Source organism: Mytilus trossulus, chromosome 2 (genome assembly GCF_036588685.1).
Source record: "Mytilus trossulus isolate FHL-02 chromosome 2, PNRI_Mtr1.1.1.hap1, whole genome shotgun sequence".
NCBI lineage: Eukaryota > Metazoa > Mollusca > Bivalvia > Mytilida > Mytilidae > Mytilus > Mytilus trossulus.
In genome coordinates this window covers 41,418,234-41,433,974 of record NC_086374.1, presented here as the reverse complement: position 1 = coordinate 41,433,974, position 15,741 = coordinate 41,418,234, and the positions used below count along the sequence as shown (strand labels likewise).

The 15,741-nt window shown below is 30.5% G+C and overlaps 1 protein-coding gene across 1 annotated transcript in view; it reads right to left on the bottom strand.

The window, feature by feature from the left end:
- Positions 1 to 15,741, bottom strand: part of LOC134705770 (uncharacterized) — a 33,052-nt gene that overhangs the window by 6,490 nt on the left and 10,821 nt on the right. The window contains exons 6-16 of the mRNA XM_063564488.1: positions 15,308 to 15,363; positions 14,612 to 14,674; positions 11,061 to 11,136; positions 10,428 to 10,457; positions 9,268 to 9,312; positions 7,947 to 7,988; positions 6,734 to 6,883; positions 4,446 to 4,481; positions 3,306 to 3,461; positions 1,787 to 1,798; positions 541 to 706 (exon numbers count right to left, since the gene is read on the bottom strand). Coding sequence (XP_063420558.1) covers positions 541 to 706; positions 1,787 to 1,798; positions 3,306 to 3,461; positions 4,446 to 4,481; positions 6,734 to 6,883; positions 7,947 to 7,988; positions 9,268 to 9,312; positions 10,428 to 10,457; positions 11,061 to 11,136; positions 14,612 to 14,674; positions 15,308 to 15,363 — 832 coding nt within the window. The remainder of the gene's footprint in view (positions 1 to 540; positions 707 to 1,786; positions 1,799 to 3,305; positions 3,462 to 4,445; positions 4,482 to 6,733; positions 6,884 to 7,946; positions 7,989 to 9,267; positions 9,313 to 10,427; positions 10,458 to 11,060; positions 11,137 to 14,611; positions 14,675 to 15,307; positions 15,364 to 15,741) is intronic.

Here is a 15,741-nt window from a genome sequence, read left to right as displayed (position 1 = left end):
TTTTTTTTGAAATACGTATTATTAATTGTTTGCATAGTACATAAAGTCTTTGTTATAAAATATATGAAAAAAGAGAAGAAAATATTTTTAAACGACGATCAACGGCATTACGGGATCGTTAACAGACGGCCAATTTGACATGTTGAGAAATTGTTTCCCTTTTGATAATAAAATCCATGCTTAAAAAATCGAAATAAATCTATTTCAGACCCTAATGGCAAGTAGGAAACTGAAAAAAGGATAAACTTCCAAATTGGCGCCAAAAAAAAGTTCGCGAAATTAACGCAATTTCAGAATGGCGGGTTTTAATATCAGTTCCATTGTTGTCTTAAGAAAGTAGCAACAACGGTCGTTTCTAAGGGCTTGCTTTCCGACTGAAAAGAACCGTTAGACCATGTTTGCATTTTGAATTTGGTGTTTACGTTTCCAGTGTCATGTTATAATGAAACTCTACGATATAGACACAATTTAGCTGTTTTATATATCTACACATACAATGACAATATTGATAAAAATTGAAAAATTAAGAATTTTGCATACCTTTTGAAAATATCTTTGTTCCCAGAAGAATCTTGAAGGACATCAGTCATGCAGTACTGTTGGCTACTCGGACAAGTGGTAGTTGTAGTGATATTCTTAAAAACGAGGCTCTGTGAGCAGGGGATTTTACCAGCTAAGTCTCCACATATATTGCAAGTAACGGTGGCTGTATATATGAAGGCAGACAATTATATTACATAAAATTAAGCGTCTAAAGAAACATTTATCTAAATGAAAGAAGCTATGCAAATAATGAAATGTCATTTTTGAGAAAGCACATAAAACGGCTTTTTTGGTATTACATATTGAGTGCTGTAAAAAAGGGAGATGTATATTAAATTAGACTAACCCTTGCAAATATTGCATCAGTAAGCTGATAAATATGTCTTTTGATGTACCAATGAAAATACATGGCATGGATTTTCATAAAAAGCTTGCTAACATAAATAGAATAACTAGCACAAGGGTTTTCTTTTTTGTTTACATTTTTACCTATTATGTCTGTTTGTTTTGTTCACATATTATTGTCAATATAATGGAGTTTTATTTGACTGTCATACACGTGAGAACTTAAGCTAGCTAAAATAAATACGTTTATCCACTATTTTATTCATAAGAAAATGTCTGTTCCAAGTCAATAATATAATGACAGTTGTTTTTCATTCGTATGAGATTTTGATTTTGCCTTTTGAATTTCTCTCGGATTTTTTTTTCTATTACAACGCGATGCCACCTAGTACGATATATGTACATATAATATGTTTGCTTTTATTTGACACTATGTTAATAAAATTATTGGCACCGATAAGTTTGTCTCCCATACAGAACATCATCAACAACTATTGTTAACTGTTTTCGGATAAAAACGATCCGAAAATTGGTAACAATATATAGCGCATTTAGTTGGATTAATAGATATAGACGAGATAAACATTTTTATTCTTTAATACTCTAAATCAGTTGCCTTTATTTTTAACGAAATGTCAAAAGCTATAAACTAAGAAATCATAGGAAATGATACTCATATATATACAAGTATTCAAAAGTCTTTACAGTTTTAAAATGCCACACAAATGATACACAAAAAGGTAGCTTCCTTTATTACATTTAGAATTTTGAAAATTTCATTAGAACATCGTCAGATATGCAGGACCGAAACTATACTGATACTGAGAATGATAAGATTTCGAATATTCTGTACCAGAAAAAAGGATACAGAAGTGCAAAAGATAATACAACTACTCACGGTTCAATAAGGCTAAAAAAATGAAAAAGAAGGTCAATAAAATTGTTTTAAAATAATAATAAAAAAACACGATCAAGGATAAAGTTAACCAAAACATAAATATATACTATATACAAGTACGTGTAAATAAGTGACAACTCTGCGACAAATTAATGAATTAGGTCACCAGAAAAGGTGATACATAGCTTAAAATGCAAATTATATTCATAATTTCTCGAAATATCAGCACAACAATGTTAAATCTGGCAAATTTTTGATCTTCACTCGCAAGGATTTTAACTCATGCTATTGAGATATCGGGACAACACTGCCAACACTGTGTCCAATGCCCTACATCACTGGGCCACCTAAACCGTTAAAGTTATAAAAGAGGGACGAAAGATACCTAAGGGACAGTCAAACTCGTTAATCTAAAACAAACTGACAACGCCATGGCTAAAAATGAAAAAGACAAACAGAAAAACAATAGTACACATTACACAACATAGAAAACTAAAGAATAAACAACACGAACCCCACCAAAAACTAGGGGTGATCTCAGGTGCTCCGGAAGGGTTAGCAGATCCTGCTCCACATGCGGCACCCGTCGTGTTGCTTATGTGATTACAAATCCGGTAAATAGTCTAATTCGGTAGGTCAAATTCATGAAAGGGAAGGGGATTGTAGTTACGACGTAAGGAACATATCCGATATCATTTGTGAAACGGTTATTCCATAACGGTCAACCAACTCGTGATGGCGTCCGTAAAATTTACGAAGGGACGATTTCAACTTCACCATTTGGAACTCTTGGTTTAATAGCTTCCTTGTGAGCAGTAACCCTCTATCAAGAAAATCATGATAGGAAATGCAAGCACGGGAATATCGTATCAATTGGGAGATATATACCCCGTATGCAGGTGCTGCTGGAATGTTGCTACTTAGAAATGGAAAGTTCACAATTGGAAAGCTGAAATCATCCCTTTTGTCGTAAAGTTTTGTCTTCAACCGACCCTCATTGTCAATTTCTAGATGTAAGTCAAGATATGAAGCCGACTTAACTGTATCTGTAGTATCCTTTATCTCCAATTCGATGGGATAGATGCGATCCACATAGTCACCAAATTTTGAATTGTTTAGTGTAAGAACGTCATCTATATAGCGGAAAGTAGAGTTAAAGGATATTGCTAACTTCTTATCTTTCTTCCTAAGAAGTTCCTGCATGAAATCAGCCTCATAATAATAAAGAAACAAGTCAGCAAGTAGAGGGGCACAGTTTGTTCCTATTGGGATGCCGACAGTCTGTTGAAAAACACGTCCTCCGAAAATATGATATCGAATATTTAATGTATTCAGCTGTATGTGCACAATTGTGGAATGCAACAAAGAAATTTTTTATTGTTTGGGTCTAAGATGTTTATTGCTATCAATAACAACTTTAACAGTCAAATTCATAAAGTAAAAATTCCGCTAAAAATGTAATTAAATCATATATATATTTTTTTAAAAATATATGGAAGATTCCGTACATTATACATACCATAATATTCAGCACAATAGTTACATGTCAGTGGACATGTCTCAATGGCATATTTCTTTGTATCCGGTAATGCATTTGGATTGCACAATAAGGTTTTGTATGAAGCTTGTGAACATCGAGTATCGTGATCACTACATGGAGGTAATGTCGTGGTTCCTATAATGTATAAAAAATGTATACTGGTATATTGGGTTATCGTGAAATCTGGAGTACTGGGTTATCGTGAAATCTTTGTCACAAATACTGCACTCATACTCTTCTTAAAGTCGTTCAGTGAAGAAGTAGAATAGTTGCATAGACAGAACACTTTGTAACCATACATCTATTACAAGGACTAATCGAAGAAAAACAAACCCCGAGAAATTTGTAGTTTTAAACGATTACTATGAAGACAAGTCTTTACATTATTTTTTGTCATTTGACTGTTTTCACTCTAACACATTCCTCGTTTCTATTAGGTTTATACTATTTCGATTATTTTCTATGGTTTATTTGGTCTTTGAAGAAAATGACATATCATTGTTCAAATCATTCACCATTTACTTATTATTTTAGAAGAAAGTTTTTGTATTGGTGATAAAAAGTTTATGAATTTATTATTTATAGATCATTAAACATTCTATATATAGATGTCAAGAACTGTTATATATATTTTTTTTTATATTTTTTACATTTTGATTTTCAATGCAACAATTTGCAAGTGTATATTTGAATTTTTAAAGTTGCGGATTTTCCTTTTGTTTTTCAAGTATGTAATGTATCGTTTTGTAGATAATTTAAAGTAGTTTTACGACATGAAACGACATTAAAGTTATTGGTCGGATAAACCACAGTGGAATTGAAATATGATGAAAGTTCGTGACAAAGTGCCATTTCTCAAAAATGCGAATTTAAATTTAAATTTAAATTTAATTTTTTTTTTCTTCTTTTTTTTTTTTTTTTTTACATATTTTACATTTTGATTTTCAATGCAACAATTTGCAAGTGTATATTTGAATTTTTAAAGTTGCTGTTTTTCCTTTTGTTTTTTAAGTGTGTAATCCGAGTTGTGCACATTGTGATATATTCCGGTATATAGTATTTAAATCTGAAACCAGTGACTGGAATTTAGCTAGCTTGCATATATCTGACAAAACTTACCTGTCAACGTGGACTGGGTGGGTGCTGTTCCGTTTACTGAAATACATTATTAAAACATGTATTAAAACATCAAGGAGCAATGACCAATGTTGTTGAACACTGCAATGGTTATACATAGTACCATAATTCAGTTATCCCTGACTGATAATATCATACCAGCCACTTACAAAACTTGACGGTGTTATAAAAAAAGATTCTTTGTAGGTTTTAGCACTGATTTATAGATGAAGTGTATTGTTGGGGTTCAAAATACGTTTGTTTAATAAGCTATAATTAATAGAAAATAACGTTATCAAAAAGTCATGTCACTTCGGTCTTTATTGTTATTTATTAACCGTTTTCAATATTTCCCAACCAAACAGATTATACAAGTTTTGTTCTTTATATAGGTATTCACTGATTTAGTTTTAAAAATTGCACATTTCAACGACTTTTATATTCGTACAGTTTTCCCGTAGAATGCTTATGTTCTGATGTCACAGTAGAACAGATAGTTCAATGACAAAAATTACCGTGATTTACACCGATTGACCTTATGTTACTCATGTATAAAAAGCATTCAATGCAGGAGTATTATTGAAACAGTGCAAACAATATTGACCTTTATTTCATTTCGGTTAAGAATAAGCTTCTCCTATTGGATAAAAAGAGGACACATGACAGTCTATATTATTCAGTAATACATTCAATCGATCTTTAACAGAACAAAACGGACCAGAAAATCGGTCGTTAACGAACTTTTGACATGATAATGACCGATGATGCGTGGTTTCCTTCTGTAAATGACCGATGGGGCGTGTCGTCTCTGTTTAGGAGATTTCCCTTTGAGAAAACATTTTCCTGTTTTCAATATTATATTTTAGGTGTTGAATTGTTTACTATATGTTTTCGTTAATCATAAAATTATAGAGAACTTGATTAAGTATTTATATACTGAAAAATAGCACTAAAAGAATGGCAGTAATACTACGACTGGTATTCACTCTTGCCTTAGAAATCATATAACTACTCGAGTTTGCTTTCGGCAGTTTGAGTTTATGAGAATTTACCAAAACATGGTGTCTCAATGAAATAAACATAATAGTTCTTGAAAAACTGGTCATTACCGTGATACAGGGACTGCCCGTATGACAGTGGTATTAACAGTTCAGTCATTATCACTATCTTAGTCAATGAGATATCACGGTAATGGCCAGTTTTTCAAAAACTATTATATAAATTGTGACCTTATGTTTAGTAGAATTTCTGTGTCATTTGGTATCTTGTTGAATATTTTCTCATTGGCAATCATACCACATCTTCTTTTTTATATTGACGTTGGCGATCTGTAGTTAATCATTTTGAATGTGATTATAATTAACGGTTACCCAAAAGACTAAAGCAGTGACCGTTTTTGTATTTTGCTAATAACCAAATTAAATCATATCGTTTCTGTTGTATCCAAATTTAACAAATTGAATAATTTTTAGGAATGCTAACTTTGTATCATGAAATTTTTTACAGAAAAGCAAAGCTCTTCTAAAAAAAAACCTGCTGTTACTTTAAATATAACAATAACTTCACTAAAATATAATAATGCAACTCTCAGAACATGAAGTAAGTTGTACAAAAAACGTAAAATGAAATAAGATAAACAATTACCAAAATTATACAAACAAGGTATTTATCTAATCCGAAATTTAGGGTTGCAATAAAAGATGACGACTGTTTGTCTATATTAACATTTTTTTTAATTCTAAAGTACGCATATAAACTGTTCGTATGCTATCTTGAATGAACTTTTCTTTAATATTTACCAGTTGAAGAGACTTTATATACAACGATAGTGTAATTTGTCTCATATTTTCCAGGCATAAATTACATTTTTGTTCCATCGTATAGATATTAATGCAAAATTTCAAAAGGAATCTGCAAGTAAGGTTTTTAATTTTGTTATCCAAATTTTTGCGATATTCGGATCTTAATTTAATAATTTTAAAAACAAAAGATCTCTTTAAAACTTAATGTCTTTGTTTGTTCCAATTTATGACACTGACATTAAGTAGCTGTCTATGTTTTATTTTTTTTAGTTTAAAAAGTTATTTTCTCAATATTCAGCATAAGGATAGATGTTAATGAACATGTAGACAACATTGAACGGATTTAAAACTAAACCACAACTGTGCGAATGTTTCTTCTCCAATATCTATCAAAATAATACATTGATCAGTTGCACAGACTGACATTTCAAAGCTTACAAAATATAATCATTCTACCTTTATGTCACGGCGATTACATATAAAACCTACCACAAAGGTTACAAAATTTTGGGCATCTGGTCCCTGCTATGTTTTGTAATGTAGATGTAAGAGATGTACATAAACCAAAGTGGTCATTGTAGTCTTTACAATTGAACTTAGCGTCTTCAATGTCTGCACATAAAGTTAGAGGTGTTGTTCCTATAACATATAATATTATAATTATTACTATTAACATTTTCCGTCCACTACAATTAAACATCGTCCATCCCCAAGTTTGTAGAAAAAAAATCTTTTTAATTTGACAATGTAGTTGATCTTTACTTGAGCATTGGGAATAACATAGAAAATCAAGATTGCGATGTAATTTTAAATGAAGTTTTTAAATTGAAGATTTCAAAATTCCTGAAGGTCATCTGTTTGTGAATGGTTTAAAAAAATTCAGAAAGATGTTTGGTTGAAAATATTGACTGTTCGAATATACATCGTTCTTTATTAGGAATTTTGTAAAGTTTCGTTATCCAATAAAAAGATGGGAGATTTTCATAATCTTTATTTTTATTTTTATATAGGTATCAAATGAGAATACAACTTGTCGGTGAATTTCCAAATGATCTTTTTGATGAATGATGTATATGGGATATTCCTCATTTTGCTGTGAATTCCAAATTCTTAAATGTGACATTCAAAATAATTGATTTGCATATAGTCACTTATATTGTTGGCGGCTTAATCTGCTGGAGCTACAGCATATTTTTCGTAAAGTGATGGTAAAACATCCGAATCCCTGAGTTTGATGAACTCGGAAGCTCATTATACATAGCAAATTTCCAATAGGCTACGAATTTGATGACCGAACAGCTTTGATCTATTCAGATTAAGTCTTACGTTATGGTTTCTCTGGCTCGCAGTTCACCCTTTTTTTGAAAGTTTTTAACTGCATCCATCCATTATCTGATTTTTCCCCAGTGTGACTTGGAAATTATAATTGCATGCCTTTGGCTAATAACTGTCTAATTTTATTGTTGTTTTCGAAGCCAAGGTATTCAATTGTAGCTTGAACAGTAGGACTATACCTGAATTGGGACGACGAAATGTCAACGTATATTTGTTCCGCCTAACAGAAGTTCCGCTGGAAACTTTGTTATAAACAGTGTCATAACAAAACAAAACAAGAGCAATTAGCCTGAGAAAACCACTAAAATGTGACCAGTAAAGGTAAACACTCCTTTTTGTGTTAAGAACTGATTATAAACTTACTAACCATCAGAAACTGTTGAAGTTAATCCTATAGTGGTTACTTGACCTGAAAGACAAAAATTAATATACAATTGACATGTCAATATCATATTTTTAATTCTGGCACTATGAAGGTATTTCCTTTTATAGTTCACGTATTATAATTGACAGAACAATTTATTAAACAGTGAATCACTGGAAACAGATAAAGTGGAAGCTGAAGTATTATCAACATAAAAAAATACCAGACATATATGTATACCATACAATCATCCCATTCACTAAATTTGGTTCGACTAATATTGCTTATATAATCTTTAGAAAACATACCTTAGTACAAATATTCAAATTGATCTATGACAGTGATAACAAAATAAGAACAAAACCCTGCTAAATAGACATGCACACCAGGTAATCATTCCATACACAAAATATAGTCAACCTGTATAGCTTATCGTATCTGGAAAACAGACCAATCCACAAAAACGTAACATGGACATATGAACCAGGTCAAAATAGATGAAACCTGCCGGTTTATTTCAAACCTTATAATTGTTCCATGCACGAAATATAAAGTTGACTTATTGCTTATAGTATCTTAGATATGGACTTGATCACGAAACTTAATCTGTTTCACTGATCCATGAAATGAGGTTAGTCGAGCTCTTTCTGACGGATAATCAAAGCATGCAATGATCCCATTTACCTTATAATAAGCGATTATTTTACCTTAAAAAATATCTGAACATTTTTGAATCAGTCTCTAAATTATGAAAATGATGTCAAGGACAAAGGAACATATGACACATGGAAACTTCATGATACGAGGCCTATATACACACGGTATGAATCATTCAGGGCCTCTACCTTCAGAAATATAAAGCTTTAGACCAATAGTTTACGCCGCCCCGCCGTCGGACTGGGATCCCTATGACTCGCAGTATTCAACTTTCGTCGTAGGCGACACAGCAAAACATAATCGTCATTTGCGCAGAAAATTGTGGCAGTTGTATCGTGAAATTTACCTCTTTTAATTTATAGCCGGCATTCAATAAAAATTGACATCCCTAACAAATTGCATTTGAGTAATAGATGCGAGTCATTTGACAATGGAGTGACTTTTTGATAATTAGATGAACAATACTTTTAACAATATATTGATAAATACATATTTCATATTGACTGTTATTAATTATGTTTTGAAAAGTTAACAATGTTGTTTTATCTTATTTGTAGTGAATTTATAAATTACATGTTTTCATATTCTATGCTACAATAACTTTTAATAGTTAAATGACAATACACGATTTCAAGAAAATGAAAGTGTTGTTGTATAACTGACTTACCGGTTACAGCATCTGTTGCAGCCATAGGGGTAGTGGCTGTACTAGCTAGAAAGTAAACAACAAAAAATTTATATTCCTGGTTAAAAATATTTTTCTGACTTCAGAGTCAACGTTTTAAAAAAAGTCAATGTACTGGTTTGGTGACCGACTTGCACAATAAACAACAAATTTAATTGCATTTCCTATGTTTGGTTTACAAGATGCATGACTGAAGTATACCAGTTATTGACACTTCTAGTTTAAGATATGATTTAATTAATTACTGGTAACTCATACATTATTAGAGCTTACTATTTCCATTTGGAGGACTATAAGTCATCAAACATTTAAAAATTGACGAGAAGAGAGTCGTTAAGAGAACAGCGACTCCCATTTTCCATCATTAAAATGAAGGGTAAGAAAAGGTAATAATGATTAAACAAGATGATAAGGAAGCAGGTTGAATATCACACTAAACACGTTGAAAGTAACTTTCACCAAATCGTTTTACTAAAACAGAACCAAAATCAAAGCTAGATATCATACAAGAAAACAGAAGAATAATTATGCATCCAGTCATTGCGTTATTTTGCCATGGTAATTTTTTTGTTTTCTTGTCATTCATTTTACTAATGTGCTTTACCTGTGTACCTGTTTGTGTTTGTTTGTTACATATTTGTTTGTTTTAATAGTGATTGATATAATAAAACGACTTTTACTGCTATACCCCAAATCTTGACATTTTTACATTTTATATGTTTGTTTTGTTCACGCAACGTTTTCAATATAATGGAATTTAATACCGAATTCAATATTTTTTCTTTTTATGCCATTTATTACAAATACGACTATCATACAAGTGACAAGTTTAGATAGCTATACAACCAGGTTTAATTAACTATTTTCAACTTATGAAAAACATGACAGTTGTTAACTATTTGTTTGATGTGTTTGTTGTTTGGATTTTTCCATTTTGTAATGGACTTTCCGTTTTGAATCTTTAGAATTTCGGTATTTTTGATTTTTTTCTTCTTTTCAATATACATCAGCTTTGAAGAAGTAATAATTACAAATCTATATATTTAATTCGTCATATTGAACTTTTGTTATCCGGACTTGGGTGGTTAATTTATGTTCATGAATACATATTATACAACCGTTTCTTTCCTACGTTTCATTACCTTGACTTGTTGCCTGTGTTGTCAGTGTATCTGAAATAGTAAGAGTTACAAATTATTATTTATTATCATATCTTTAATTTAACACTGTAAGACAAGTCCTTTTATAACATGCTTACTTCGATAATATTTGAACTGGTGTGCGTAAAAGTTCCCCTTTCAGAATACTACAACAAAATGCATGTCAATTCATTGAAATGATGCCTTCGAAATTTGACAGAAAGAATGTTTTGACAAAATATCGACTATGAAACAACTTACTCTTATAATTATACTAGGAGGAGAAGAAATAGTAGTGTTCATAAGCGTTACAATAAACGGAATAAAGAAATCAGTTCAAGAATGCTTAGTTAACTCACTGAAATCACATTCAATCTTTTGATATCTTAAAAAGTGACATCTATGAATTATAAAATACGGAAATAAAAAATACCAAAATGATGACTAAATCATTTAAAAAAAATATAAGACTAGTCATACGACCAAGTTAAAAAATTGTACTGGCAACGACTTAAAATAAATATCTACGAGAATATGCAAGAGTAACCATGCATAACATTGCATCCCAAAACTGTAGTTGTCGAGTATTCAAATGTAGTATTAGAATAATCATGTATTCAAAGCCGCATGTCTTACCTATAATTCCGGTGCATAGTCTAGAATCACAATTACAGTCACCGCTTGAAGGTGGAGGGATACAAGATATTGCATTCTGAAATATATGAAATTATCTAGAATGATTTCCAGTGGTTATAATAAAATATTTATGAACTGTTTTTAATTACAGATTGAATTAATTATTTCAAAAAGAAAGAAACTTTCATTAAAACACTATTTTGAATGAATTAAACACTGAAGTAGAAAAAAATAACTTCCTTCATACACAGTCACGTAAATCACAAAACAGAGATGATGTTGCATGTATGTGAATAAGTCTAAAATGCTACCCAAGCTAAACCTGAACATCTGCTGAGTGTATCGTGTCTGTTTAATGCCACTGCTGGTGGTCCACGATGATATCAGCAGCCTAGTAGTCAACACTTCGGTGTTGACATGAATATCAAAATGTGGTTACTTTTATAAATTTTCTGTTTATAAAACTTTGAATTTTTAGAAAAACCAAGGATTTTCTTATCCCAGGCATAGATTACCTTAGCCGTATTTGGCACCACTTTTTGGAATATTGGATCCTCAATGCTCTTCAATTTTGTACTTGTTTATTTCTATAAATATTTTGATATGAGCGAGCGAATGTAGACGAAACGCGCGTCTGGCGTACTAAATTATAATTCTGGTACCTTTGATAACTATTTTAATCTTCAATAAATATCTTTATGTCGTTCAAGAGCTTAGGTATGTCTTGGCACACCACAAACTTTAATGTTCCAAATATAATAATAAACTTAAGTAAGCATTTATCAAATTTGTCGCAATTTTTAACTTATTTATATCATAAATACTGCTCAAGGGATATCTGTAACCCGAAATATTCATAAATACTTATATTAATTTAATTTGTTTTTTTCATTGTTAGAGTTGTTTTTTACACTTTCTTAGTGTATCATAAGAACATAAAAATGTAAACTCTTTGTACGCCAATGTCATTCAAGGTTAGGGCATACTAAAGGTACTAAACTTAGTTTTTGTAAGCTTTTGACCTCTAGATTAAAAATAATAACGAAAATTTATAAAGCGCCCTATATAAAAAATAAAAATTACTCTAAGACGCTGTACATTCAGCATGGTAATCAAAACAAATCAAAGACAAAAACATAAAACATACACTGAGCTAGATTCAAGTACTGACATAAAATATAAAACAAAAATGCCTACCATAATATAAAAGGTCGATACAAAAAAACATTGTCAAACAACAAATTAGAAAATAAATAGCAATCTAGGTTAAAAACATGCAAAACAAGCAAAAATCCTAAAAAGGAATACAAACGAAATGCACTAAAAGTTAATACAAAACTACACGAACTAGTAAAAACCGTAAAAGAGAAAAGTCTGATTAAAAAGCAATGCGATAAAAATGAGTTTTTAGCTTAGATTTAAAACCCTCTAAAGACTTGCATTGTCTGAATTGAGTACACAATGACGTCAACAAATTGAATATGTTATAGTTATTATGTTATAGATGTTACAGTTATTCCAATTGTTTTTTTAAATGATCTGCAATTGCAATGAAAAATTTACAATAAATATATATTTATATTGACATTGTTTTTAAAATAAAAATCGATTTGATTTCACGCAATCTTAACCAAAAGACATCACAGAATCAGAGCGTTTTTTTTTTTTAACAATTATCTATTCCTATTTATGTGATTTTAATTTTTTTCCAAAGACAAGATACTTGTATCTTCGTTGGTTATTGTTGTTCATAAAAAGAAACAGGACCAACTCTTACAATTTGTCATTTATTTGGAATGGGTAATACATGTGGAAAGTTTAGAAAAGTAAAAAGTTTTATAACGATTGCAAAAGGAAAGAGGACATATGAGTGCCAATAAGACGGTATATACTCATTAAGTTCTTTGGATGTTTGTAATATTCATATCAAATTCAGATCCCTTCAATAAAAGTTTGTTTCATAATATCTTCATTGCCTGGCTTCGATTGCTGACAAAATTGTTGTTAATGAGTTAGAAAGAAGTTCGGTGAAACATTTGGAAGAACCAGCAGTATAACGTTGTCTGTAAGAACACTTAAGTAGTAGTCCAGTCAATGTAGCATACATTTTACCCTAACCCGAAAGTAATTGCAACAGAAGATTTTTAAGTTTTAATCTTGAGCATTATACCCCAAATATACACAGAAAAAAGTCCCATAAAATCTAACGTGAGGAAGACTAAAAAAATCAACATTCAAAATTCCTATGGAGATTTGCATTGGGAGATAACTCTTGCAAAAAAGGCAGAAATGTCAATAAATATGATACAAAATAATAACTTTGCCGCTTCTTTTCATCAGAATGTATCGATTCTTGATTTTCGAGCGGTCTTTATAATATAACAAACAACTCTAAAGGTGTTTTCATATATTTATCAAGCTATTATCAAGTTTCGTAATTCATTAGTTGCACTATTTATTGAATTTTTTCAACATGTCAAGGTAAAGAATCTCAAATTTAATAAAAAATAATTAAGCATGTATTCTTCTTTTTGTGGTGTAATGTTTCTTTAAATAAGTAAGTTGCTGAAAAAATATGATACACAGATATAAACAATACCAAATTTTCACATTATTTTTTTCCAGAAGGTCACAATGCTTCAAATTCTTTAAAGAAAATTGCACGAAAAAAATAAAACTACCCATAATTCACTTTGGTTTTGTACATTTCATCAGCAGAAGATTATATAATTTAGTCAAATACAAACTTATAACCCCATCAAAGTATTATACTTTACATAAATTTCAAGAAAAACAACCAAAACGTGACCAAAATAAGACTCATTTTTGCAATTTTTCCCCTTCCAATGTTAATTATCGACTCCTAGGAGTCGATATTAAGAATTTAACGATGGACACTTAGGGCGTGAATTTTTCTTGCTACCTGATTGGAAGATATTACGAGACGTGAATAATCAAAATTTATTGATTGGTTAGGACAATCCAAACCTAGTCAATGTCCTTCAAACCCGTATAATATCGGATTTGTCGTCTTATTTTAGCAATTAGATTTTACACAGGTAACTTCTATCCATAAATAGACGAATCTTCTGGAGTAAACAACAACGCTAAACGATACTACTTCATAACGTGTGACCTCATGTGTGTGGTAAAATTTGTTGATTGATGCACATGGCTATTCTAGAAAATGAATTAATCTACAAAGCGAGAGCACTTTCCATTTTCATCAGCTAAGAGTCGAATAAAGCACTTTTTGAAAGGCTATCGCTTGTTTCCATATGAAATTAAAAGTACTGATTTTGAGTTTTCCAGAAGTTAGATTTTATGGGACTTTTTTCTGTGTATATAAAGGGCATCATGCTATAGATAAGAACTAAAATATTTTCTGTTGCAATTAGTTTGAGGTTTAATCTTAGTTTGACTGGAATTTAGTTTATGTATTTACTATTCAATTCATCAATAAATTTGAACTGAAAATTAACGAAAGGGAAAAATCAGTTTTGCATACAAAGCTATTTTAATTCTATCTGTTAACTAAATAGCTGACTTACGGCTTTTGGTAATTCACAGGATCCACTAATAGGAATGGCGTTTACGAACGTCACACGACAAACCTAAAAATAGCAATGTTCTGATAAATCATTCCAATTTTTGATTGAAACAAATATCATAAAAAATCATATAAACTAAATAAATTTGCAGAAAAAAAATGTAATGGTCTTATACTGTTTTTTGTCATTTCACTAAAAACTTCTAGATTAACCATTCCTTGACATATAATCTCGTGAATAACTTTATATATGTATACAAATGTAACTACACAATATAATCCTGTTTTGAAATGATAGTGTTTAGAAGTTTGTATGACTTGCTGAAAATGTAATTGAGCATAACTTTTGTATTTAAAGTAATAATTTATTCATTTTTCTATATAAACCATATTAAAAATAATAGTAATATAGTAATAAAGTATGCCAGTTATTGAGAAAAATAAAGGAAGAAAGCGTTTATCGTGACTTTTTACGTGAAAAAAAATCCATAATTGATAGCATTATTTGATGTATACTGAAAATTATCTGAAATTAATAATAAAAACATTTACAACAACGTAAGCAAAATAATATGATGATAGAACCAAAGATTTTTCAAAAAGTAATCTTACCTTAAAATTGTACCCACGAAAGATGAAACTTGGATATTGTTATTTCGATGAATACAGACAATAGTTTGACAACCTTTGTACTTACTTTAGGTGTTATGCATGTTGTTCCAAAACATGTGAATACTTCAATTCTAGGAACAGCTGAAAAATCAAACGTCAAACTAAGAATGCTTATCACAAAAGTGATTTACTTACTCATTCATTTGTATCTTCGAAATATATATAACTATATATTTTTTTACAATACAGTCACAAATTATGTGTTTTCAAACAAAATTCTAGAACAAACAGTTTTATTTCCAAATCTTATCGTTTACTAAAAAAATCCCGTTACAATCCGAATGAACGACTTGTTGCGTCGCTTATTGTATATGAATTTCGGGAAAAGTGATGGACAGAAAAATAAATAAATAAGTTTATTTTGTACTTGTTTGGCTTTATACTAGTAACTATTTTGATCTGAGCGTCACTGATGAGTCTTATGCAGACGAAACGCGCGTCTGGCGTATAAAATCATAA